Raw genomic sequence first — 25,694 nt, 5'->3', positions numbered from 1 at the left:
TCTACTAATATGATGAAATTATCAAAATTTCTTTAATCGTAACTCTGAACAATAAACAAATAAGAACTCTAAAACTAAAACTTGATACTTCATGGTATATTTCGAATATTGTCCTTGAAGACTTCGATATTTCCTCTATAAAGGGTAAAAGAAAGATCAAATTATATAAAAACATAAGTCAATATTAAAATGTTTCTCTCAAGGTATTTTTTATACAAATATCTACATAGTATTACTACTTACTATAGAAATTAGAAATTAGCGATGATCGTTCACTAATTTGGCAATGACTTAGTAGGCATAGTTCCAGGATTGCTTTGGTTTTACTAGGAAAGAAAGATCCAGTGGGTGGCACTGCTTCAGGCGCCTTGTCTGAGTACTATTATCCAATATATATATAGATATTCCATCCAAAATCCAATTGCGCAGGTTTTTTTTTCATATTTAGCGCAAAATTGCCTTAATCAAAAAGTCGTGATTGATTTTTCTGTTGGTGTGCCATATTGGACTACTTGAATGTCATACGTCCAAGTTGCCTTTATTATGGCTTTATACAGAAGAAAGTTGTCCTTGAACTTTAGCCGATACCAATTACCTATTGGATAAGAAAACAATATCTGAAATGGTTTAAAAGAAAAATGCTACCTAGTGAGTCGCAATTCCTAAATAGTTTTAGTTATTTGTAATTTTCTCTTCTTTATATTTCATTTCTTATTCGGTATACGAAAGAAGAAAAAAGAAACCGTTTTTTCTTTATTCTTTTTGCAGAAATTTCGTTCAAAATACTTTTCATTTTAGATGAGCCATGATTATCTCTCTTTTTTACCTTTTCTAATTGGTTTTTTTTTTTTACTTTTTTAACTGTTTTTCTAAAGATTTGACTTTAAATCTCAATAAATCATTATTAAATGCAGGGAAATTTCTTACTTGTTAAAAAAAATGGGCTTACCAGCTATTGGACGACTTTATACGATATGATAACAAATTTCGATTCGATTTTGCCTCATTATGAGCAAAGTCCTTTTCCACCAGGCACTAGAAGGGAACGTGCTGTCATTTGTTTTAATGGCATTTCATACAACCGTTTTCTTTGATGAGTTTTTCGGCTTCGCCTGATGAATTCTCATAATCATAATCGAAAAAAAGGAGAACAGAGAATGAGAAGGAAAATAATGGGGATGGGGTAGCAAATGCATTTTATCACTTTTTTATGCATTTTACTGCCGCAATTTAGTAATTTTGAAATGATGTAAATGGCGGGCGTATGGGGTGTTTGGGCATGGTTACGCCCCATCTATATTCATTTCCACCATACCATTTCAAATTGTCACTTGTTTGAAACAAAACTGTCAGTTAAATTATATTTTTACCCATTACATTTCCTAAAAACTGATGGGACAAGAGCATAGAAGAGAAATAAAGCAGTAAAAATAAAAGAAAAAAGTGTGTGTGTGTCTCTTGTACATGTCTCCAGCGAATTAATTAGAAAACTTTTCTTAACTGATTCAGTGCCAACAGCAGAGATGCCTTCAAAGACGCTAAGGCCATAGAAAAGAAGCATGTTCTACACCCACACACACACACACACACACACACACACCCAAGATGAAGCAAACATTAGTGGTTAAAGAAAAAGAACTAGAAAGAGAGAGAGAGAGACAAAGAAAGAGACAGCATGAGACAAAGAAAAATAGAAAGAAAACATGGAAGAGAGTATAAGACTTTTCTTTTCTCTCTATCTCTCCTTTTCTCTTCATGCCACAGAACTCAAAACTGCATGGAGAAAAGTCTTTTGAGGCATTCATTAGTTGGCCAAAGAAAATGGCACACATACACACCCACACATAATTGTTGGGAAAAAGAAAGTGGCACATTCGTGTCCTTCCGCCTTAAACCATCCTTTCCAACCGCCTGTCGAAGTTGTTAGCATTATAAATTCTTACATGGGGATTTAAAACGCCCAAATTATGTCTGCTGCAGTTGGCATTAGACATTTTCCAGAAAGAAAAACAAACCAAAATAAAAAAAAAGAGGAAAAACTCTAGACGAGGAAAATATAACGCATTAGACGGATATTGGCCAAGTTGTTTTGGTAATTGACTTTTTAGCTGGAAATTAAAATTGATGCTCAAAGTCAATTTCCATCCAATTGGTCTGTCAAAATCTATCAGAGTGTCAATAGTTAATGGAAAAACTGGTTGCTTGTTTTTAATTTTAATTGCAGAAGAAAAATACTTGCTTTAAGGGCAAATAAAGATATATGTATCTTTCTCTATTAATATTAATCATAGCTATACTTTAAAATATAATACTTGTAATATTAGGCTTTCAATTTTAAGCCTATGGTTTATTTGTTCTTAGATTTTTGTACCGACAAAAATTTGTCCATTTCGGAATAGCCAAAACTTTAAAAATCGTTGAATTTATTATGCACTTTAGCTTTCATTAATCATTTTAAGAGGAACGTAAATCATTATTGTGAACAACATCTACCTTAAGTTTGTCTAAGAGTCATTTCATAATGCCTAAATACTTGGAGAGAAAAAATAGCATGGATTGGGGCAGTTGATAGGATATCAGTTGATAATAGTCATTCTACCATGTCAAAGATATAGTTGATTTCAAAACAATCTGTTAATGTAGCAATAAAAAACAAATCAGATTAAAAATGAGTATAAAATGAATTCGGGTACTCACCCAAGAGCTTTCATAGTTATTTTTTATCATCAAATACTAGAATAATTTCTTTGATTTAATTTCATTCCTCATTTCCTTAATTATTATATTAAATTTAAAGCTAGCTTTAGGGATTTCAGAATTTATATTTAATATTTATACTTATTATACTTATAGTGGCGGTTACGAGTTTATGTCGTTGTTGGTTATTGTATTCAGATGATGAACCGTAAAAATGGTCTTCTTAGTTTAATCGGTTTTTTCACAGGTGCATATATATATGATATAGATCCAGAAGAAGTTGTAGATCCAGCAAAACTAAGATAAACTGCATTCCATAAATTTTTATTTTAGCCCCAACTTTTGATTTGGAGCCAATTGAAAATCTGAATTTGGTATAGAAATATTTGGTCCTCTGGGTGAGGCCATTTTGCAACACTAAATTGTACTAAAGTACTTTTTTTTTGTACTGCGAAAGAAAGTAAATTAAATTTCCCGTCGAATGAAATATTTTTCATTAAAGTCGGATAAAATTAATGTATATTAAGAATTGTTTTGTATAAAAATTAATAATATATTAAAAGTCAAAAGATGTATGCAAACTTTTTTCTTTATTATTCTTGGTAATTAAGAGCCATTAGGCAGCAAACATAATGAATTTTTTATTCGTAAAAATTTCTTCTTAAAATTCTGTAGCTGGAATTAATTTTAATTGTTAGAAATTAAATTTAATACCAGTTTTTTTACGTCTATTTCTTTTTGGTTGGCTAATTTGGCGAATTTTTTGGATAATTGAAAGCTTTTAGTTTCATTCTCTTCTGGTGGACGATGGACCGTTATTATGGCTGAGAGACCATGAAAATCTAATTAAATTAATAAGATACATTAAAATCAATTTAATATCAATTTAAGTGTAGCCTGCAGCCATGGAAACTTATATCCCCCCATCGCCCCCACATCGCATGCTTCTTTTTTGTAAGCTGCCTCTGTGGGGGAAACGAGTATATAAGAAATTTTAGGTTGGCAAAGTTTTATTAGCCAACCCGCAACCCCCCTATAACCCTTCCACATTTTACTAACTCACTTGTTCTTGGCGGTTGGGCGTGGCCCTGTAATCAATTTTATAGTTTACAGCGCAGAGAATTTATTTGTGATTTGTTGGTTTTCGTCTTTTTCATTGCAGCGCTTCAAGGACAACGACATCGAAGTGAAGCGTAAGGATGGCATTATCCTGCTACGTGAATTAGCCGCCGAAGTGAAGAACTTTATGGATTTTAAGCGCAATGCTGTGATGGTAAGTGAAAAAGTGTACCCCAAGTTGTTTGTCCTTTTTGTGATGTTTTTACAATTGACAAGTGGCTCAATTGCTCAAAGCTTAAATCGGAGAGAGGGAGAGAGTGGAAAGGAACTCTTAAATTTAAGGACCTAACACTAAACACACACACACACACACACACATACAACCAACAAGAAAACAATAACAAGAGCAGGACTCCAAGGAGAAAACAATAAATTGCCGTGGGGCAAGAGTCGTCTCAATGCGCGGTAGGTCGGCAAATTGAAATTAAAGTGCGTTGCCCAATGGCCCCTCTGCTCCCCATTCCCACCCAGCCCCTCTGTGCTTGTGCCTTGATTCACAAACAGAAGTTTTGATGGCGCCCGCAGCTGCTGTGTTGTTGAGTGCCTGCCCAGAGTTGTCACCGCCGCCGCCGCCGATGCCGATGCCACTGCCTCCACCACCACCAGTTCCACCAAGTCCATGGTTGTGCTCTCTCCATATTTCTCTCAGTATCTGCTGTTTCACTCTCTGTTTTGCGGTCCTTTGCGGTGTTGTGGTCTTCGTCCTGTTGCCGCCTGCTACTCTCTTTGTGGCTTCCCAGTGTGTCCTGCGTATCAATAGACTTCGTTTACTGTCAGGATAATTTGCAGCAGGCCAACGCGTGCTCCCAATGCACAGTGGGTCAAGAATTAACACACAACATTTGACCCCCAAGTTAGATGTCAAATTACTGATATAGCAGAAGCAAAAGTGTGTAATACATTGCCTTTGGCTCGAAATTGGTTGGATAAAAATGAAATTTACCTAAAAAAAGGCGCAATCCCAATGGGTTTCAAAGGTCTACCCATTGCGGATGTATCAAAAAAGATTGGTGTTCTGTAACTTTGCCCTCTCGGACTAATGAATAAAAGATTGAGGTGGAATTCAAATATGAAAAACTTGATTTGCCCCTTTTTGAGGCCACCATACATGTAGTTAAACAATGAAATTAGCTTTCTTATCATTCATTATCATTGAATAAGCAAAAGGCAAGTTCTAGGATTAAACGCTTAAAGATTTTTGAAAATATATTGGACTCATTTAGCGCTTCTATGTAAGTAATATCCAGAAAAGCTTCAGATGTGCAAATCATTGGCTTCTCTGATATTTGAGTAGGCTAATATTCTCTATATTCTAAAATGCCTGATAATTCCCGCTTAGAATTAAAGATTGGGCTATTAATTACATATAGTATATGCCCAGTTTTTGGTTTTTTGGTGATTGAGACAAAAGCAACCGATTTATATTGACTGTAACTTGTGTTCTATTTATTCGATGTGATTGAACGGGATCGGACGCTTTATATCCAGAACTAACATATTAGCGAATTTTAGAGGGATACTCTAAAAATTTTTCAATTTTACAATACCTTCTGCAAGGGTATAATAAAAAGGAAATTTTAACTGCATTCAAAGCATCCATTTCTATTTTCTGCGATAGAACCATATAAATAGATGCTACCAATCCTATTTCTTAGCTTAGAGGCTTTCAAAATCTCTATACATAGATACAAATTTTAAAATAGAATTTCGTGAAAGCCTCACTATATCTTTTTTATCTGGGTAAATTCCTAAATGAGATTAATTGTAGTTAATTATTGAAATATTATAATTTCTAATATGTTACCCCTATAGACGAGCCAAAACCAGGAGCAACTTTTATCATCATTAGTCGTGTATTCGTCATTCTGATGAGTAACCAATTTTTCTTTAGATTCCACAACTTGGTTGTCTTTAGAGTCACTGTGAGCCCCTCTGCTAAACGCCAAAGGCTCTTTAAAAACTCCAACGATTTACTGCGAGCGCAGTTTTTTGATTGATTGTTGTATGTTATTTTATTTTGCCGTCTCTCTCTCTTTCTCTCCCTCTCTTCTTGGTCTTAGTAAAATGTCTCCTTGGCTTCATCTTCTAGCTGACATCAATCCTGTTGGCGCTCTCACTCTCTCCTTTCCTCTCTATAGGAAGCATTTTGTAGCTATCTCGCTTGAACATCATTCGTCTTAGTTGTCAGGACATTCATTTGCTTGGAAGTTGCCAAAATGTTTTGTGTATGCCTCATGCATTCATTTAATTTAATTATGAAATTATTTACAACGAAAACCGAAAATGCTGTAGGCAACACGTACAGTAGTCATCATTAATAAAGGCAAAACAATTAAATGTTATAATCAGAAGAAGCATGAGAGCTGAATGTTGTTGTTCTTGTTGTCGTTGTATTATCCTGCCGATGCGTCCTGACTGCGTCTGAGTGCTTGGGTATACATAAATAATTTTTTATGATTTCCGCAAAATATCGATTAAATTTGTTTTTGCGGGCTACATGATGTCCACACTGACCCTGTCCCTGTCCCTGTCCTTAGCCGGAAGTACCCACGTACCTTCCTACCTACCTACTCATTTTTTTTTTGTTTGGTTTTATTTATATTTCTTGTTCTTGTGTTGGCCCTGAACGCAAAACGCATACGAAGCACCATTAATTAAAAATCAACCCACATGAACAACATGAACAGCAACAGCAACAGGAGCAGAAGCTGAAACAGGAGCACAAAAACTGGAGTGGGAACATCAAAAACAGCCCAACAACAACAACAACAACACAACAGCAGTAATAGTAACTAACCAAAGCCAGAAAGTGAGCAGCGGTCAAAATAAAAGATTGACCAGCAAAAATGTTTGAAACATTTATGAAACGGCCATACACACGCACATATAGCAACACCTAATGTACAGAAGCGTAGACAAATTGGCTTACAAAGGGATTTTATTAGATTTATCAGGGAAAAGCCACTTTACTTATAAAAGCCAATTAGAGCGGGCTATATAACATATCTGATATGTTAACGTTGTTAAATGTAGTTGAAAAATTTAAAGCAAAGTTTCTGACTACTTTAATATTGTACTTTTTGAATGTCATCTGTGAATCTTCCAAGGAAGGAGGTACTGTGAAAATAATTAAGTTATGTAATTAATACTATTTATTTATTGGGAAGTCTGTCTCAAGCTGCAGTGAAGTCTGTCTCGACTTATAGTACATAAATATTTAATATTTATATGTTCAAATTTAATAATTGTGTCCTGGACAGATCTTAAATAAAGACAGATAAAATAAACACAATGTACATATCTGTTAATTTATTAAAAGTTCAAAGTGAACATTTGCATAGACCACGACGCGATTGGAATACTTACAGAGTTTTCAATCTATTAGACATATGGTATTATAGTAGATATCGACATCTCAGGCTGATTTTAGATACTTTCATTGCCTTATATGTGAAATCACGTTTCAATTCAAAGCTGATTATTTCGGGCGCATTTTTAAATATATTTTTTAATTTCTGTGATCTTACTCCTATTTCATAGCAGTAATCTTAGTTATCCTTTCTATATCTTTATTTAAAGCAGTATCTGATCAAGTATTGACTAACATTTTTTGTTTGTGTTTGAAGTAAATAACTATTGGGATAAATTTAAAACCAAATTGAATGCTTGTACAACTGTGTTCTTAAACTGTACTTAAACACCTTCAAAAGTTTTTTTTGCAACTAATTAAAGTAGGAGTTGAAACAAATTTGCAACAGGGTTATTATCTACTTTGTTTGTTTAAGTATAATTAATGTAGAGTGTAGATACTCGCTCACGCCAATGTTAAAGGCTAACGACTATATTGTATAAAATCATCGATTGGTGTCTTTTAAGTTGAGAATCAATTTCAAAATTACAAATATAAATATACATATATTTTACAAATACTACAAAAGAAAAATTTATATAGCTAGAAGAAGTTGGAACAACTTCAGACTATAATTCAGATAACCTTTGGTAGGGGTAAAAGAAAATTGATAACAAAAACAGATACTGCAATCGGAATAAGAAGACAAGATCGACAGCGCAATCCAACTTTATTTGCAATATGATGAACATTATCGTTAACCTTTAGAACTATATTTGCCTACGCCTCTGGTCATTCACCTCACCTTAGCGTAACGGGAAAACAAACAAACAAACACACTTTTGGGCCATTCAATCGCTTGACCGAAAAAAAAATGAAAAAAAAACCGAAAGCTTGAAGTTCAACTTTCCTAAAAAAAAAGGGCAACACACACGTGACCACGCCCACACAAACGCCTAACTTAGTTTTGCTGGTTAGCCATTTTTTTGCCGGATATTTTTTTCTCCTTTTTTTTGTTTTTTTTTGCATACGTTGGCTTAAGCCAACGGACAACGTGACGTATACGCAGCATCACCAGCCGGAGTCAGAAGATGGAAATGGGAACACTGGGAATAGTTGATGTTGTTGTTACTGTTGTTGTTGTTGTTGCTGCTGCTGTTCTTTTTACCCTCGATTCTTTCTAGGGATTAAGTGACCTTTTGTATGTGACTGTCTGGACCTGGGACTATTGTTACCATACTCGAGTATGGTTTATTTTTTTTTTTTGCCTTTGTGAAAACTTAGTTTGTTTTTATTCTTGTTTTTTTCTTTGTTAGTTTTGCAGATACATACACAAATTCACACACATACACACACACACGTTAGCAATTTATCTTATGCAAGCACTAGGCATTTTATTTTAATTAACAAATTTTCAGTATTTCATTTTCTGAAAACCAAATATCTTAAAATGTATTTATTGCAAGCGCAAGCAAATTAAATTTGTTACTTTGAAATCAATATTGATGGTAAAAAAAAATGCCCCTTACATCACAATTGAAATTGAAATAAGTGAAAGTGTTAGAATAACCCATCTCAAAGATGTGTATTAGCAGTTTGAAGTTTATGAGAATGAAACACATAAAATATTTAGAATCGATCATATTAACATCTTTACAGTTAAGTTGATTGTTTTAATTACGCTTAAATGCCATTTTAAGCAGTACCTAAAACTTAACTTATCAGTTATTTGATGAGGCAGAGGCAGGCTAAACATATTAAATCTCGCATTGATTATTTTCTCTTGAATAAAAAACTTTGTAAATCTTTCAATAACTCTTAAGTATTTATCTTTGTCACAGTGTTAAATAAATTAGTATTATAATTAGTTTATGCGATTTAATTAGTTATCTAGAAAACTTCATAATAAATTTCTAAGCTCTAACATTTCCTTACTACAAAGTGTAGTTTAGCATTACCAATCGGGCCATAACTGGCATCCAATTGTATGAATGGTAGTGGTAGTTCAGGTTTTGTAGTCAAGTTTCATATGACAGTATTTTTAGCTGAAGCGGGGGGTTAGGGGGACTTCTCTGTCTCTGATCTACCCTAATACCAAATAGTACATAAATTGCTTTGCGTCAGAATTGATTGCAGTGCCCGTTGAACACTTGACCTGCAAATATATATATATATATATAAAAGCTGTCAACTTGATTGTGTGGGAATCGCCCGGTTCTGATTAAGTTTTATTTAAATCTCATGTGTGAATCGATGCAGTCATTCAGTTTCATTGTACTCTCTGAAGCGATAAGTTCTTTTCTGTCAATTAACAATTTAATATAATATCATCGAAAAATGTTTGAAACGGTTTTTAAGAATTTGGTGTTGCTTTGCTTTGCTGTCCTCGTCGTACTTGCTGTATTGAAACCCGCTATGGCTGCTCCCCAAGGAATTTGCAATGATGGTGGCTTTTACTCGAGGAATGGAGATCTTATCATAGATCCTAACAATTTAGCCGGACTCTTTAAATGTGTCCAGCAACAACATGGATAAAATTGTGTGTGACTTACGAACGAAATTTTGTATTGAATAAAAGATTGACCCAAAAACAAAAATCTGTGCCGTGTTCTAATTTCTATTGAAGCCATTAATTAATTGGTCAACAGATTTGTTTACATATACCACTGGCAGGAGTTTATGTGTTATTCAGTTATATCAGTCAGTTATCGATGCCCGCGCAATTTACAAAAAACAAAAGTATATAGTTTTGCGGTTTTTATCCCCTGCAGTATATAGAAAATCACGAGTAGTTTGCGGGGATTCGGTCGAGCATGGCTATATAAGCTCGTAATGCCGATCAAGAGTATACACTGGCGGTCATGCCACACTGTTAAATAATTTGAAATTTATGAAAATCCCATGATGGGTTTTCAATTAAATAAAGTGGGTTTCTATCGTTGAAGTATTGTAAATTATTTCTGTCTGAAATACTTCCTTACCAAAATTAATATATAAAGGATATAAAAACTATGTACATTTTTCAATAACTCTTACCAATTTATCTTTGTCGGAGTCCTCAATAAATTAAAATTATAATTAGTTACCTTCACAATTCCATTATTTGTATTTTCCTTGCTGCATTGACATGTTAAGCATTGCATCGGCATGGGCATCTAATTGTATAAATTTCATATTCTCTATATACATATGTATGTATATGTTATACCCTACCCTAATATTGATTAGTACATACTTTACAGATTTATTTAAGAATACAAGTTTTTGCAATTAAATGCATCTTAATTGATTGCTATGCCCATTAAAAACAAAAAAAAGTGTTGTGTCCAATTTTTCATCAATTCAAAAAAAGAAAAAGAATATCTTCGAGAACGTAAGAATAATGATCTTTTTACATATTTGTTTATTGTTCAGTTCTGGAAGCTTTAGATATTTGTATTGAGAGCTTTTTATCTGGTGACAAGGGACTTAATGTTGATTGGTTAATTGATTTCCATTACTAAGCGTTCCCGCTTATCCGGTGTTTTGTAGACTAAAGGGGAGCAACGATTTGTGGGTAAATAGAGTGGTGGATATATTACTATATATCTACAATCACTGCCATGCCATTGTAGAGAGATTATGTTTTATAGTTTGACTTATTTTTACCAATAAAAAAAAATGCAAATAATGACATAAATATATTTTTTATTATTACGTGACATGATAAACGTAAATATGTTTTTTTTTTTTGACAGATTTTTATAGAATTTCATTTGTTTCTATACTGAGAAACAGGACTACTTTTTTTTGAGTATGGACCAATGTCTTTAAGTTGTAAATAAGGATTTTTATGACATTATTTTTAATTTTTTTTTTGCTTTTATCATTAAAGTGCTATTTAATATTTATTTAAAAAGTATTTGAAACATTCCATCTTCAAAATAATGTCTAATTTTAGTAAGGGAAACATAATCTAATGATCTTAAATCCATGATGAGTAAAATATGTATTTGTCATTGTTAGTTTGGTTTATTTTTGGTAAAAAGTTCTCAATTCGTAAATAAAATAAAATGTTGTCCCTATTCAATTGCACGGCAGTGTATTTATAAAAAAAGCTTTCGACTTGATTGGGGGAATCTCTCGCTTTTAATTGCGTTTTATTTAAATCTCATGTGTGAATCGATGCAGTCAGTCAGTTTCATTGTTCTCTCTGAAGCGATAAGTTCTTTTCTGTCAATTAACAATTTAATATAATATCTTTGAAAAATGATTGACATGGTTTGGAAAATTATCTGGCTAATTTGCTATATTATTGTCGTGGTAATTTCTGTATTGAAACCCGGAATAGCTGCTGATCTCAACATAGATCCTGGTAGTGTACCTGGTATATTCAAAGTTTTACAGCAACAAGATGGATAAAATTGTGTGCTATGTAGATGCAATTTAGCTGGTCTCATCAAATATATCCAGCAACCACATGGATTATTTTTTATTTAATAAAACTTGAATCCAAAACAAAAATCTGTGTTTTTAATCAATTTATGTGTCTATTGAAGTGTCTCTATTGAAGCCATCAAATAATTGGTTAACAAATTACATGCATTTCAAATGCATTTGTCCACATACAGTAAATAGACCACCGGCAGCGAGTTTATGTGTTATTCAGTTATATCAGTCAGTAAACGATGCCCGCACAATTCACCAGCAAAAAACGATAATGACAAGTGACAATAGCAGACTATAGGATATAGAGCAGTGTTGTCCAAATAATTACTGTCAAAATTCAATTATTTCGTTTCAAAAACTATTTGTTTGAGGTGAATGAATTGTAGATATCAAATTGATTGTGAGACCCTTGAAAGAAATTTTATTTTTCTTTTATTTTTGGTATAAAATAAATTTCAAGTTAACATGAAATAGTTCAATTTAATTTAAAAAAGTCTATGAAAATGTGAAAGAAATTACTAAATTTAATTACTTCTCATTCATTGTTATAAATTAAATCTGGTAGATTTCTAATTTTCGAGAAGGAAATTAGTCAAGAATGTAATTAATTAATAATTAATTCAATCAGTTGAAAATCTTATGTTTTAATTTCACAATTATTGTTAATAGTTGGTAATTATTGTTAGTCATAGTTAACTTCTTTAAGTTCTTTTACACTAGGTGGTGAAATACTCTTCGGCTACTCATTACGTAGTTTAGTCTGTGTCTGTCTAGTAAGTGACTATGGCTTTCTTGAATAAAACCTGATCAAAGATGAATGCTCGTCGCATTGCTGAATTATTTCATACTTAAAAACACTTAGAACTAAAATGTTTACCCGGAATTTTCCATAAATGAAGCAAATCTGTTTTTAACTGATAACTGATATTGGGTTGACACCTAATAAGGGGAAAAAGTATTTAAAAAAGTGTACCTAGTAGTCTAAAACGTATTACCTCTTGAACTATGAAATATACTTCAATGCTCTTCAACGTCCTTTTTGCTCTTCGTTAGTTGCTTGATAATGTCCTCAACAATTTGCGCTCATGTCGAACATGAAAAATAATGAAAAACCAACTCGTGCGTGGCCAGGTACCCAAGTACCAAACACACCTCCTCTCTCTTTCCTCTTTTGGTCTCTTGTTCAACCTCCTGCTTGCTGCTGCTGCTGCTTTTGGTTACCAACCTTTCTCATCATTATAGTCGTCATCACCATGCTATGGGTATTCTCCCACCTACTATAATATTGCTGGTGCTTCTGTTTCGTCGTCCTCTCTCATCATTCGCTTGGGCACCTGCAGTTGCCTTTTGTTTGGTGTGGCATTAAAATGCTAATTGCCTGTAAACATAAAGGCAACTGCAGTCTGTCCTTCCCATCCCTTTTCTGTCCAACATTACCAGCTAGTTGTTCAGCTATATACTATATACACATACATATGTACATACATTGCGCATATGTATGTAGGTATGTTTTGGAATCGCACACGTCGTATGCGTAATATTTTTACCCCATGTGGTAGCGGGTATGCAAGCGAAAGCGGTATGCGTATGTGTGTGTGTGTAGAAGCGTGTGGCAAACGCTAATTCAATTTCTATCAACGCCTGTCAATGCTGTTTTAACTTAGTTGTTGCCTTCATTCTCACTAATAGCCTCCTTCACAACTTATATATCTATGTATGTATGTATGAATGTCCTCCTGTTGCTGACAGCCTTTATTTGTGTTAACTTTGAAGTTTAAATTGACTTTAAAATTGCATTTAATGGCAAAAATGAAAAGAGAGAAAAGAAAAAACACACGCTTTGCAGGTTTCTTTATCCACCTTCATCCACGCTTTTGTTGTCGTTTTTCTCTACTTTTCTCTGTCATTCAGTGTCTCTGCTTTGGCTTTGCCTTTACCAACGCTTTAGTCTCTCTGCGTGCTGTCATCATTGACTCCTTTGCCATAATGCCACTTGCACTTTGACGTTGACATTGTGTGAGTGAGTAAGAGAGAGAGCAAGAGAGAGAGAGAGTACATAGATGGGGTGCTATTTGAGTGTGTGTTTGTGCATTGACTATATTGAAAAGCTCTACGAGTTTGTGGGCTGCAATTCTTAAATAGAAACATGTTCAAAAGTGCAAATGTCTTCACACTAAAAGCATTTTGCCTCTTAAAAAATAGAAGAAGAAAATTGCAAGGAAGAAATTGGAGCCAAATGTTGACATTTGTGCATCGTTCGATGTGAACCATGTGAGCATACTTAGCTTAGGGGGGCGCTCACAATGCAAGAGCTTGACAACGGAAACATAGTATTTTGTATCAGTCTGATGCCAAAACTTAATCCCACATCGAATAGCCTCAAATGCTTTAATGTCAATGTGTTAATACATACATATAATAAATTTCCCATGTGTATGTAGAAACTATAATTTTGTCCCATTGTTTATGTATACGCGCATTTAGATCTTTATAAATAGCGTTAAATTTCATTGAAACTCTTATGAAAAACCAAAGAGATTTCCAGAGCTATGGAAGCAATACCCAAAAGTATCCTTAAGGGAATATTTGTGTAAACTTCATATCAAATCTAATCACTATGATTAGATATTCAATATATCGTCAATTATTGGGAACAAAAAATAAAGCATTCAAGGTTAAGGAATGCGGGGATGTTTCAAAAGTTTTAGTACTCATAAACTCAGACTCAATATACTGTAGCAATATGTATTAGTATTAACCATATCTTACTCTTTCCCCCAGTGCAATATTTTTAGCCTTAGGTATATCTTACTCTTTTCTTTGTTGCAAATTAGTTTTGAGATATATTTTACTCTTACCTTCGTCATTACAAAAAGAACAGAGAGAATCAAATAAAAAATAGTGAGAGCGGTTCAGTTTTTATGGAGAGCTCACCAAAGTCAGACGTGTTATACTCTCTATAATACCGGTATAACTTTATATCGGATGCCTTTTTTTGATAATAAAGAATTCATTATTATGCAGGATTTGACATTATCCCATATGATGTTTTATTATTATCATTTAAATATTTTTAAATGCTACATTAAATTGTAATGAATTACTTAAGTCTTTGTGTTCGATACTTATCGAAAAGAGTAAAATTGGATTTAACTTAGCCATTTTGCATTCAATATTAACATATAAAACCTCGATGGATCAGGAAATCGGCTTCAATGCTTTCATGTTTTATTTATCCATCAAAATGCAAGATGCATAAGATGTACATTAGGAACTAGACCTGATGGGAAATAATTGAGTGTAGATGCAGAATCAGTACACACAAGTAAGTGAGCGACAGTAGAAAAGCTCTATGCACGCGACGTGCTTTTTCGTGACGTAATAGCTAGGAAAAATTCAATTGATATTTATTCTATTTTTAGAGCCCGATTTACAATTGTTGTTAATTTCAACATAGCTTGAAAATTATATTTAATCCAATTGTGAAATTTTAAACTAAAAGTGTGGAAAAACCCATCGGAATAATAAAAGTTGAAATTCAGCTTCTAAAACGTGTCGTGATATAATTTATATGCATTCTTTGGAAAACAATTTGTTGTTTTCACTTACAGTATAGCTTAAAAGTTGAATTTAATTCGTATATTAATTATCTTTCATGGAAAAATGTCAGGTTAATGCATTGGAACCTACTAAATGAAAGCCATTTCAATGTTTTTTAACATTATAATGTTAAATGAATAAGAACACAAGTTTTCCAAATTTAGATTATATTGAAGGTTCTTTTGAACTATTCTGCAGTTGTTTTAAAAAAATACTTTTGTGGTCTTGTTATATGTATATCTCTGATATTTTAAGTCTTCCTCCGCAACTGTAACAAAAGAGAAAAACATTTTTCCACAAGTCTTGAAAAAGTGTTCATAATCCTTTAAATAAACCGCAACTGGCTTTAAAAGTCCTTTGCTCCAACCAGTCCGTTTTTATGCTGTCAGTCACACAGGATTGTATGTGGGTAAGAGAACAGGTGCAGAACACTTTGATTCCTTTTGAGTCCATCAAGTCCTGTAGTCGATGTCAGTTTGCAACTGGAGATTAAGTTTTGCTTAAAATTCAAACATTTTGCTTAATTTTATATTAAAAAGTAATATATACATTTTTTTTTTGTATTTTGTTGGCTACAAAAGTTATTGCCTCAACATTTGGCACGTCCATTCAACTGGCAAATATATTGAATGTAAAAAAAAAAACGAATAAGTCCTAATCCAGACAGTTTCAAAAAAGAAATCTTTTCTTAAACACACATCTTGGATTACAGTGAATGAAAAACAAAGTAAAATCGTAAAAAAAAATTACTAACGTGTGACAAGTACAGTGGGATAAATTTTTGAAATAGAAAGAAAATAATTATTTGATATGGTTGGAGCTTTAAAATGATTTGAGTAGAAGAGAAGTATTTTTAAGACTAATGAACAGCTAAATTTAATAGGAATAAAAACAATATTTAAATAGAACCGTTATATGTTTTACTCAATATCTCTAGGAAAAAAAATGCACATAATAGTTATACTTAATTTAAAAGCGATTAGACTTAAGCTCTACTATTCCACAAATGTAAAAGTTATTCACTTCAAGCAAGCAACATTAACTGAATTAAAGAGATTTTTCTTTATAACACAACCCACAAAAATAGACAGGGATATTGTAAATTTGATTTTGTTATTATTTCATTGAATTTTTATTATAAACTTTTTCAATATTTTTATTTACAATTTTTAATTTAAATTTTGCATTATGAACTTTTTGATGAAGATATTCCACAGTGCCCACTTGGCAAATGGTCAGTGCAAGTTCTTTGCACATATTTTTCACAGCATACTTTTTGGCGGCTGCTGAAACTCGGGTTGGGGAACTTGCAAGGCTCAGAAGGAGCCAACGCCCAAGGAGCTAGCAGGCCAGCAGCAAACACTGCCACGCAACGCACTTGGAGTTGAGTTTGAGTTTTCATTCTTTGGTTCTTCCTTCATGCAAACAAATTGCGTGCAAGTAGCTGCATTTTGCTAATTCCGGACCCAAACCCCAGTACCCGGACCCGTTGACATTTGAGCAGGTCTCCCCAGTCGTTGTCGTTGTCGTTGTCGTCGTCGGCGTCGACGCTGCCATCGTTGTCATTGTTGGCTTTTGAATGTTAAGATGTCGACAGCTGCTGAGACAGAAATAGTAAGAAAGAGAAATGTATATATGGACTATGTAAGACAGAGAGAAAGAGAGAGAGAGAGAAGGGTTAAACAAACCATCTGGTGTTAAATGAGAATTGTGTGCGAGAGGGCATTGCTTTTGCTTGGAATCTCCTACCACCTCTCATATATCTTTTTATCACAGTCTTTCTTTCATTCAATCTTGGGCAGCCAACCCCTTCTTTTTTTATTTTTTTGTTTTTTGCTGGCCTTCTACTAGCTTATAAGTGCATAACATTGTAAAACAAAAAAAAATATATATATGATACATACATATATACATTATGAAACATGACAATGTTATCTGTCTGGCGCTTGGTTGCCTTTTTGTGAGTCCGTGTAAGACAAAGCGACTACAAATGTTGTCAAAAGTCTTAGGACATTTTTTTTTATGAATACTTGTTAGAATGATTGAAAAACTCTAATCGTAGACAAAGTTTTTTTTGTCTGAAAAATAAAAGCAATATCTTTAAGTGATTAAAGTAAATCACTTAAATTGAAAATAAACATTTTAAACTTGTAGAAGTACACACTTCCAAGATACAAAAACATCTACCTCAAATGGAGGTCAAATAAAAGTATTTTCTACATCAAAGAAAGATGTAAGATTAAAAAAAGCATGGTAATCAAGGGAATACACAATATACTATCCGAATATACATATATCTATTAAGCACTGAAGTTTCAAACTTGCCCAAACATATATATATACAGACACAGATTCTATTTTATTCACTCTCTTACTTACCTTTGTGTTTATTATTTAATGCCTTAACTAGTTTGCCACTCAACACCTTTTTTTTCGGTTATCTTTTCTTTTTGTTGTTGGCTGTGCAAACTTTAAGTCTCCTTAACTAATTTGAACGCTCGAAAAATGTGCAAATAACTTTGGCAGTGCTCTCACCTACAAAGAAAAATGAGAGAGACTGGTATAGAAGGAAAAGGAACAACTTTCTTTCTACATCTTTCATGCTCTCCGAAGGGAAGTCCATCTGTCTGGTCTCTGAACCATTTGTCTAAGCCGCTGACACATTCCCGTGGTGCAACGTTTTGCCCAACGGTAGCCAATTTACATTGAAATCTTCTTCAGACTTTGGACTTTTAGAGAGAACGGGAGATAGAGAGAGTAAGACAGAGAGAACGAGCGAGAGAGAGCTTCAAGCTGAAGAAGCAGTTTGTTAAGATTTCTATTTTTTTTGCATTTCTTTTTTCATGTTTTTGTTGTTGGTGGTGGTGTTACTTTTGCTATTGCCATTGTAGAAAAGTAGTTGAACTATTTCAATGCACCCACATGCAGCTTAACTTCTGCCACTCCTCATAGCCATCATCTTGTCTCCCATGCCGCCCCCCACCGCCTGGTCGAAGCAGCATCTTCAGGTGCAGTCAGGCAAGCAGAAGATTCCTTCTACTTTTCCTCTGCCTAGTCGTTTTTTTTCTTTTCCTCCAAACATATACATATATAGATATATATATATATATATTTATATGTGTATAAAGACATCGCATCCCCAATGTCTATGACTGCAGGTGTTTGTTCTCCATTCTGCTTACCCTATAGCTCTTGCTCCACTTCATCCACATCTTGTTCTTCTTCATCATCATCATCATCACCATCATCATCATTATTATCACCATAGTCATCGTAGTCGCGTCTAATTTCGCTGCAGCTAAAGTTCTTGTTTGTTTCTTATGAAAATACACACAGAGAAGGCAAGTTAAACTTGTGAAAATAATTTGTGCTCCAAGTTGCTAAAGCTTCTAGGCACACTGGTTAGGCAAAGATGTGAAAAGTGATTTGATTATAAATAGAACTAAATAGCTTACACTTTAAGCATGTTCATTGACCACATGTGGCCTTGAATTGAATTAAATTTGTCCTCTCCTGTCTCTTGCTTACTCAAGTGGTTTTGCTAGCCAAACAGAAAGTTATTTGAAAATTGTTGCCTACTTATCGGGTGTATAAACACTGTGCATTACTTTTGGGATTTTCACATATTTACTACAATATACGTACTTGAAATTTCTCCCTACACACTCACACACACACACACAGACACTTACACAAACGCACACACACTTACCTACACAGACAAAGTTGAAAGTTGGAAAGAAAAGCAAACTCCGTTGCTTTGTGCAATTTAATACTTGTGCAAAGAGAATAAATTGCATAAAAGCAAAAGAAAATGAAAAGGAAAACGAAAACTTTGGCCCAACAAATCTCTATAATTTCATTCTACTTTCTTTCCTATTACGTACGCAGCGTTTGATGGACTCAGCGGAGCAGGCTGCCCTCTCGGAGCTGGATGGTCAGGGTGCTAATGCTGAATCGCCATTGTCACAACAACACTACGATGCTCGACGTATCAATGAGTATAATGCCGATGGCAAGTTGGCGGACGGAGCTCGCCACATGGATATACGATTCATGAGGCGCTTCGAACGCCTGCCGGTGAATCTCAGTCTAAGCTCGATTCTGGTGCCGCATGGCGTTGATCTGGATGAGGCGGACGTAAAGTCGGCATTACAGTGGAGCGCCCATTTGGATCCACTGTTTCAGAACAACTTAGAGCAAGATCCGGCATTGTCATGGCAATACTTTGGCTCATCATCGGGATTTCTGCGTCGATTTCCGGGTACTGCATGGCCACCGGAAGGATCAAAGGGCAGTAAATTGATACATGACTTTCGTACCCATAATTGGTTCGTTCAGGCGGCTTCATCGCCCAAGGATATTGTAAGTGAAATTCGCAATTTAATTGATATCAGATATGTCTAATCTATCTATTTTTTACTTACCAGATGATACTTTTGGATGCCTCGTCTAGCATGTCGGAGAAATCGTTTGATTTGGCCATGGCCACTGCTTTCAATATATTGGATACTCTTGGTGAAGATGACTATGTGAATCTGATAACCTTCTCGGAGGTGGTCAAGTCTCCGGTGCCATGTTTCAAGGATCGAATGGTTCGGGCAACTCCCGATAATGTACAGGAAATAAAGTCGGCTGTTAAGGCCATTAAACTACAGGACACAGCGAACTTTACAGCAGGTCTAGAGTATGCCTTTAGTCTGCTTCATAAGGTAAAGCCATTTTGCTTAAGCAATTCCGTTCTGTTAATAATTCTCCCTTTATTCAATAGTACAATCAATCTGGAGCTGGCAGTCAATGCAATCAGGCCATAATGCTAATAACCGAGAGCACTTCGGAGTCTCACAAGGAAATCATTAAACAGTACAATTGGCCCCATATGCCAGTGAGAATCTTTACATATCTTATTGGCAAGGATTCGGGCAGTCGGAGCAATCTCCATGAAATGGCCTGTTCGAATAAGGGCTTCTTTGTGCAAATCAATGACTACGAGGAGGCTCGCCGCAAGGTGATCGATTATGCTTTGGTTATGGCCCGTCCAATGATTATGTATCAGGCCGATCATCCCGTCCATTGGAGTCCCGTGTTCTTGGCTGGCAAATCGGGCGGACTTGGTAGAGACTCGGAGTATCAGCGGCGATTGGTGACGACAGTTTCAACTCCGGTCTTCGATAGACGAAATCATTCGGTACGTGTGGCAAATCTGTTGGGCGTTGTTGGCACCGATGTGCCCATTGAGGAGATACGCAAAGTTATACCCCAACACAAGCTGGGACCGAATGGATATTCGTTTATCGTCGATAACAATGGACGCGTATTATATCATCCGGATTTGAGGCCCTTAAGCGATGGCAATCAGTATATTGATCAATTGAAACCCAAATATGCCTCGGTGGACGTTACGGAGTTGGAACTGCCGGAAACGGAGGTTGGTAACGATCATGAGGTAGTTGAAATGAACAAGAATCTATTGAATGAGGTAAGCAAAGATCATAGCAATCGAAAAGCTTTTAAAGGAATATAATTTAATGCCTTACTTTGATTACAGATGCGCGGTGACATGATTCGCCCCAAGGAGGGTGAAACAGAGTTCACTGTCCTCAATCATTATGATGATGCTAAACGGGTATCGACCCGCACCCATCGTTATTTCTACGGACCCATCGAGGACACACCATTTACGTTGGCTATTGTACTCCCGGAGAAATACGGTAGCCATGAGTTAGTCTCCCAGCAGGAGATACGGCATTCGCGTAATAATAGTAAGTCGAATACAAAAATTTACCAATCTTCAAATCACTAATTACATTCGTTTACTCCCTCAGTTACCGAATACTTCAAGGGAGACAACTGGCGCGTACATCCCGATTGGGTGTATTGCGAGTACAATAGCGTCAGCGATTTGGAAAAGGAACGTGAGAATTCCGGCGAGTATTCTTCGCGCGATCAAGAGCCCAGTTTTGGTTCGCCAGAGGAACAAGTATTACATTTCTTGTCACGCGCCGGACGCCCCGGTTGGAAGTGGATGTCGGTAAGCCATCACAGACCAAAATGTTTAGGATTTCTTTGCCATCAAACATTCCACTGACGTTTTCAATTTCACTCAGGTTCGACCCAAGTCACCGCAACCACATCATAGCTTGCACAGTGGTTCCAATGGTAATTCACCATCTTCCAGTCACTATGGTTCACAGCATTTGAATGCTCAGAGTTCTCGCAAGGCTGAGCCCTATTATTGCGATCGAACTCTGTTCCAGAGCTTGGTGCGCGATGCCATGGTGACGGATGGTTTGGACAGGAATACAACAAGCACCTCCAACGGCAAAGAGGACAAACAGTGAGTTTTCATTCGGATTTCATTATACATTCGATCGTCTTTTGTTTAAAGCACATTCTTTGGTTTATATTTTTAATTTATTTATGCTTGCTTGATCATAAGGGAAGTTCTTATTGTTTCTGAAAAGTTTTAGAATGCATTGATAAATTTTGATAGACATTTTGAACAGAAAGTTTTTAGATATTTATAATATATGATATTTGTTCTTAAGTGAAACAACCTTTGAGATCATCTTGTTTTAAAAATAGTTCAGTTTAAAATTGTATAGCTGAGAATTTGTGTATGAGATGGATTTTTTTATTAGTTTCAGAATACTATAATTCATTTAAATGAAACTAAATTTGTACTGAACAACGAGGATTCGGGTTCGAATCCCAGGCTAGTGTATGGATGTAATTTTCGTCTAACAATAGTTAGGTTGATAGTTTATAACTATATCCTATACTTTAATAATAATAATAATCAAAACTAAATTTGTATTATAGGAGAAAAAGGATTGATTTAAAACCTTATTAGGTTGCTCACTGAAATATTCGTCATTAATGATTTCAAATATTGATTAAAATGCCGGTAAACTATACAATGCAACATAGGTGTTCATAAGTCTGAAAAAAATTAGCTTTACCTTTCATTTTCTTTACTTTGAATATTTTTATACATTTTTGAAATATCTCAAGCGATATTTAGTAAAAACTATTTCGATTCTAAATTCCATATGGGGTTCCTTAACTATGCCTGTTCATGGTGATTTGCCAAAGTAAACTGAACAAAAAAATCTAAGACAGCTGCCTAAAATAACAGATGGTTTCGTAGTTATACCTATGAAAAGTTCTATATCTCTGAAAAAACTCCTTACTATATATAACCGACTTAAATGTTCAAGTTAAATTTTTAGAAAAACTAATTCAGATGGAAAGACTATGGAATATTCCAAGGATTTTGTTTAAAATAAAAATTAACTTATTTATTTTGTAGACATTTATTTCTTTAAATTTTTTAATTTAATTACAATTTTCACCACTCATAAAATATATAAAATTGATAAATTTAATTTCACACTCTAAAGCACATGAAACAATTCTATCTCTCCTGCCCGCATTTTACCTACACTCTATTTTCTTTTATCGCATAATTCTACAATTTTTCGCACCCAACAAAAAACCAAATGAACTGTTTATCTTTATGAAAACTATATTTCTCCACCTTTTAATTGCAACTTTAATGCACAATATAAACATTTAATTTAAAAATCACAATTTTGATAATATTTAGTCCAATCGCCACATTGATGGCAATTTTAAAGAGGTAAATCAAAGCAAAGGTCAAGTAATTTATATGTAAACGAATGCAAACGCTTTTGAGGACCAGCCACCTGATGATATGATATGCTCGAAGCTCGATTCCTATGATACCTATTAAAAACCTCAAAATTTCCATGCAATCCAAATAATTTCAAATTATCATTTTAGAGGTTTACTAATTACGTTTTTAAATCATTTTACTCTTTAGGCAAGGATATCAGAAATTTGTGGTTGCCACGTCATTTGTGGCCACTCGGTCAGGACTTTTGCGATGGATTGATCACATCAAGAGGGCGGAGGATTCACCAGAACCGTAAGAGTTTAGTCAGATCTGTATATGAGTTAATTGGCTAACCGGTTTTTTGTATGTATTTTGCAGACACTTTAGCGAGGATAATGTAAGAGCTATGGATACATCGTGGTATAAACGTGCCATCGATCAACACACTGTGGAGCCGGATAGTTTCGTTTACAGCGTGCCATTTGGTTCCGGTTATGCCATCAAATCGAATGCCACTCTGGTGACTGCTTCTCATGCAATCTTTGTTGAGCATCGTGGACACAAAGCCCCAGCCGGAGTGGTGGGTCTTCAGTTTCAACATGATTCGTTGGCCAAGCATTTCATTAATATAACCTCAGCGGTAAGTTAAACAGGCGACAGGTGATTCTTAGAAATTGAATGCACATCTGATCTTCCTTAGTGTACTGGCGTGACTGGATGTAAGCGTACCTGTGCTTCGGATAATCTCGATTGTTATGTTCTCGATAATAGCGGCTTTGTTATAATCTCTGAAGAAATGGAGCATACGGGCAAATTCTTTGGTCAAATTGATGGCACCATTATGGATTCCCTAGTCCAGGATCGTATCTACAAGCGTGTGACAGTCAATGATTATCAGGGCATATGCTCCGATTCAGATAATCCCTATACAGCGGCTGGTGGCATACTTAAACCAAATCGCATGGGCTCGTGGTTCCTGCAACATTTGGTGGCTCTGAGTGCCGCATGGATATCCCTTTTGCCTGCCTCATTGCGTGCCTGGCCACAAGATGAATATACCTATGAGAATGAGGATGTTGTCTTTGTGGAAAATAACTATTCAGATGAATATGAACCTTTTGAAAATGATTACAATTTGCCAGTGGATCAGGAAATGGATGAATTCTTCACAACAGCCGATGTGGTAAATGGATGAGATATTGTCTAACAAATAGTTGGTAACATGCCTGCATTACGTTTTACTTTGCAGGAGTATACAACGCCGCCACCCAAACAGCATAAGCCACATGCTGGTCCCAGATTCGCTCCAGATCCCCAAAATGCAAGACGGTGCGATTTGCGCACAGATCTCTATATGTTGCAGCCGGAACGTCTCAATCAGGGCGGTCAAAATAATCCTCTAAAGGTAACTTCATATGTAACAAGAGTGCAATAATTATACCTTGCATGCAAAGGGTGAAGTGGTATATTAAAGTCCACAAAATGTATTGAAATAGGAGGAGAAAAGTTTTTCAGAGTTGATCTATCTATGTCCCTTAGTTCGTTTGACTGTCTATTGTTAACATGCTTAAAAATCCAAGAATGAGTTTTGTTTCCAAATAATTTTTGATGAGAAATCTATTCGAATTGAAGGTCAAAATAGTCCGAATAGACGTTGGAATTTTTATTAAAAGTAAAGCAAATTGTTTTAATTTTAACTTCATAACTTCAAACCTTTTTTTAACCAAACTCAAAATAAATACAATTTTACTTTATTTAATTTTCTCCATATGGATTAAAACAATCTATCGAATTTTTATATTTTGTATCTTAATTACGAAAATTTCATAATAAAGAAAAGATTTAGAGATAGATGATAAGCTATAATTATTATTGTTATTGGCCGAGACTTCCATTTTCTCACGTGATTTGAAATTAAGTGCGCTTTCAACTTTTAACCTTATTTATTTTCCTTGATTTAGGGTAAATTAACCAACTGTCATGTCTCTGGGTGCGAACGTCCCTTCAGCGTTCAGAAGATACCACACAGTAATCTTATTCTGTTAGTGGTAGACACTCTATGTCCGTGTGGTTCCAAGCAGCTGGATATTGAGCCCATGGAAGAGGCTGGTGTTGTGGGTAAGTTTGACTGTTTTTATGAATGGGTATGAATATCAGATCTAATCATTTTTCCTACAGGTGCATGCAGTACTCGTCGTCAGAGTCAAGAGCAAGAGTCACGACGTCGACCCAAGAAATGTATTAACTATCATCCGGAAGAGATTGAAATACAACAATGTGGGCGTGGTAGTACCTTATTGAAAACATCCGCCACTGTAATTGTGGGTCACCTCTTGATGGTCATTGTGACATTTGTGCTGACCAATGCGTGATATGAGTACTAAATGATGGGCATCTATTAAAGATTGGGAATGAGAATAGTTTTGAGTTTGTTGATTCCATTTCTATATGTGTATGTAATTATTGCATAGCCAAAGATGACAAACAGAAACATGAAGAAGAAAAGAAGAATTCATTATTAAACCAAATTAAACACTAACGAGTTTATATTCTGTATGTATATTTACATAATTACTTACATACTTATGTATATGTTTGTAGACAATAATTTGCAAAAACGTAAACCCGAGAAAAATTTCCCCATTCCTTCAGAGGAAAACACAATACGATTAGTGGAAAATATTTAGCTCAACGTAAAATCAAATTTAATCATAGAGAAAAGCTTTGCTTGTTTAATTAACTATTTTTTCTTTTTTTTTTTTTTGTATATTTTTGTTGTTAATTTTCCATCTCCTCAACTAAGGCATGCAAATTGATTTTTAAATCTTTATGTAAATAGTATGAAGAAAAAACAAAAAGAAA

The 25,694-nt window shown here is 34.7% G+C and overlaps 1 protein-coding gene across 2 annotated transcripts in view; it reads left to right on the top strand.

Annotated features, from left to right (window-relative positions):
* Nucleotides 1–25,401, top strand: part of LOC6644015 (voltage-dependent calcium channel subunit alpha-2/delta-3) — a 47,130-nt gene extending 21,729 nt beyond the window's left edge. Inside the window, exons 3-16 of one of the 2 annotated variants that reach the window (XM_023176749.2) lie at nt 3,860–3,970; nt 19,085–19,558; nt 19,624–19,905; nt 19,965–20,672; nt 20,742–20,955; nt 21,019–21,224; nt 21,301–21,530; nt 22,803–22,835; nt 23,040–23,144; nt 23,211–23,472; nt 23,533–24,015; nt 24,082–24,237; nt 24,794–24,950; nt 25,011–25,401. In XM_023176749.2, coding sequence (XP_023032517.1) covers nt 3,860–3,970; nt 19,085–19,558; nt 19,624–19,905; nt 19,965–20,672; nt 20,742–20,955; nt 21,019–21,224; nt 21,301–21,530; nt 22,803–22,835; nt 23,040–23,144; nt 23,211–23,472; nt 23,533–24,015; nt 24,082–24,237; nt 24,794–24,950; nt 25,011–25,204 — 3,615 coding nt within the window. In that variant the 3' untranslated portion in view covers nt 25,205–25,401. The remainder of the gene's footprint in view (nt 1–3,859; nt 3,971–19,084; nt 19,559–19,623; nt 19,906–19,964; nt 20,673–20,741; nt 20,956–21,018; nt 21,225–21,300; nt 21,531–22,802; nt 22,836–23,039; nt 23,145–23,210; nt 23,473–23,532; nt 24,016–24,081; nt 24,238–24,793; nt 24,951–25,010) is intronic. The other variant, XM_002066929.4, reaches the window with a different exon arrangement.
* Nucleotides 25,402–25,694: the final 293 nt, after the last annotated feature.

The sequence above is a fragment of the Drosophila willistoni genome (genome assembly GCF_018902025.1).
Source record: "Drosophila willistoni isolate 14030-0811.24 chromosome 2R unlocalized genomic scaffold, UCI_dwil_1.1 Seg167, whole genome shotgun sequence".
Taxonomy (NCBI): Eukaryota; Metazoa; Arthropoda; class Insecta; order Diptera; family Drosophilidae; genus Drosophila; species Drosophila willistoni.
Note: the sequence above shows the minus strand (reverse complement) of the source record. Positions and strands in the feature narration are given on the sequence as shown.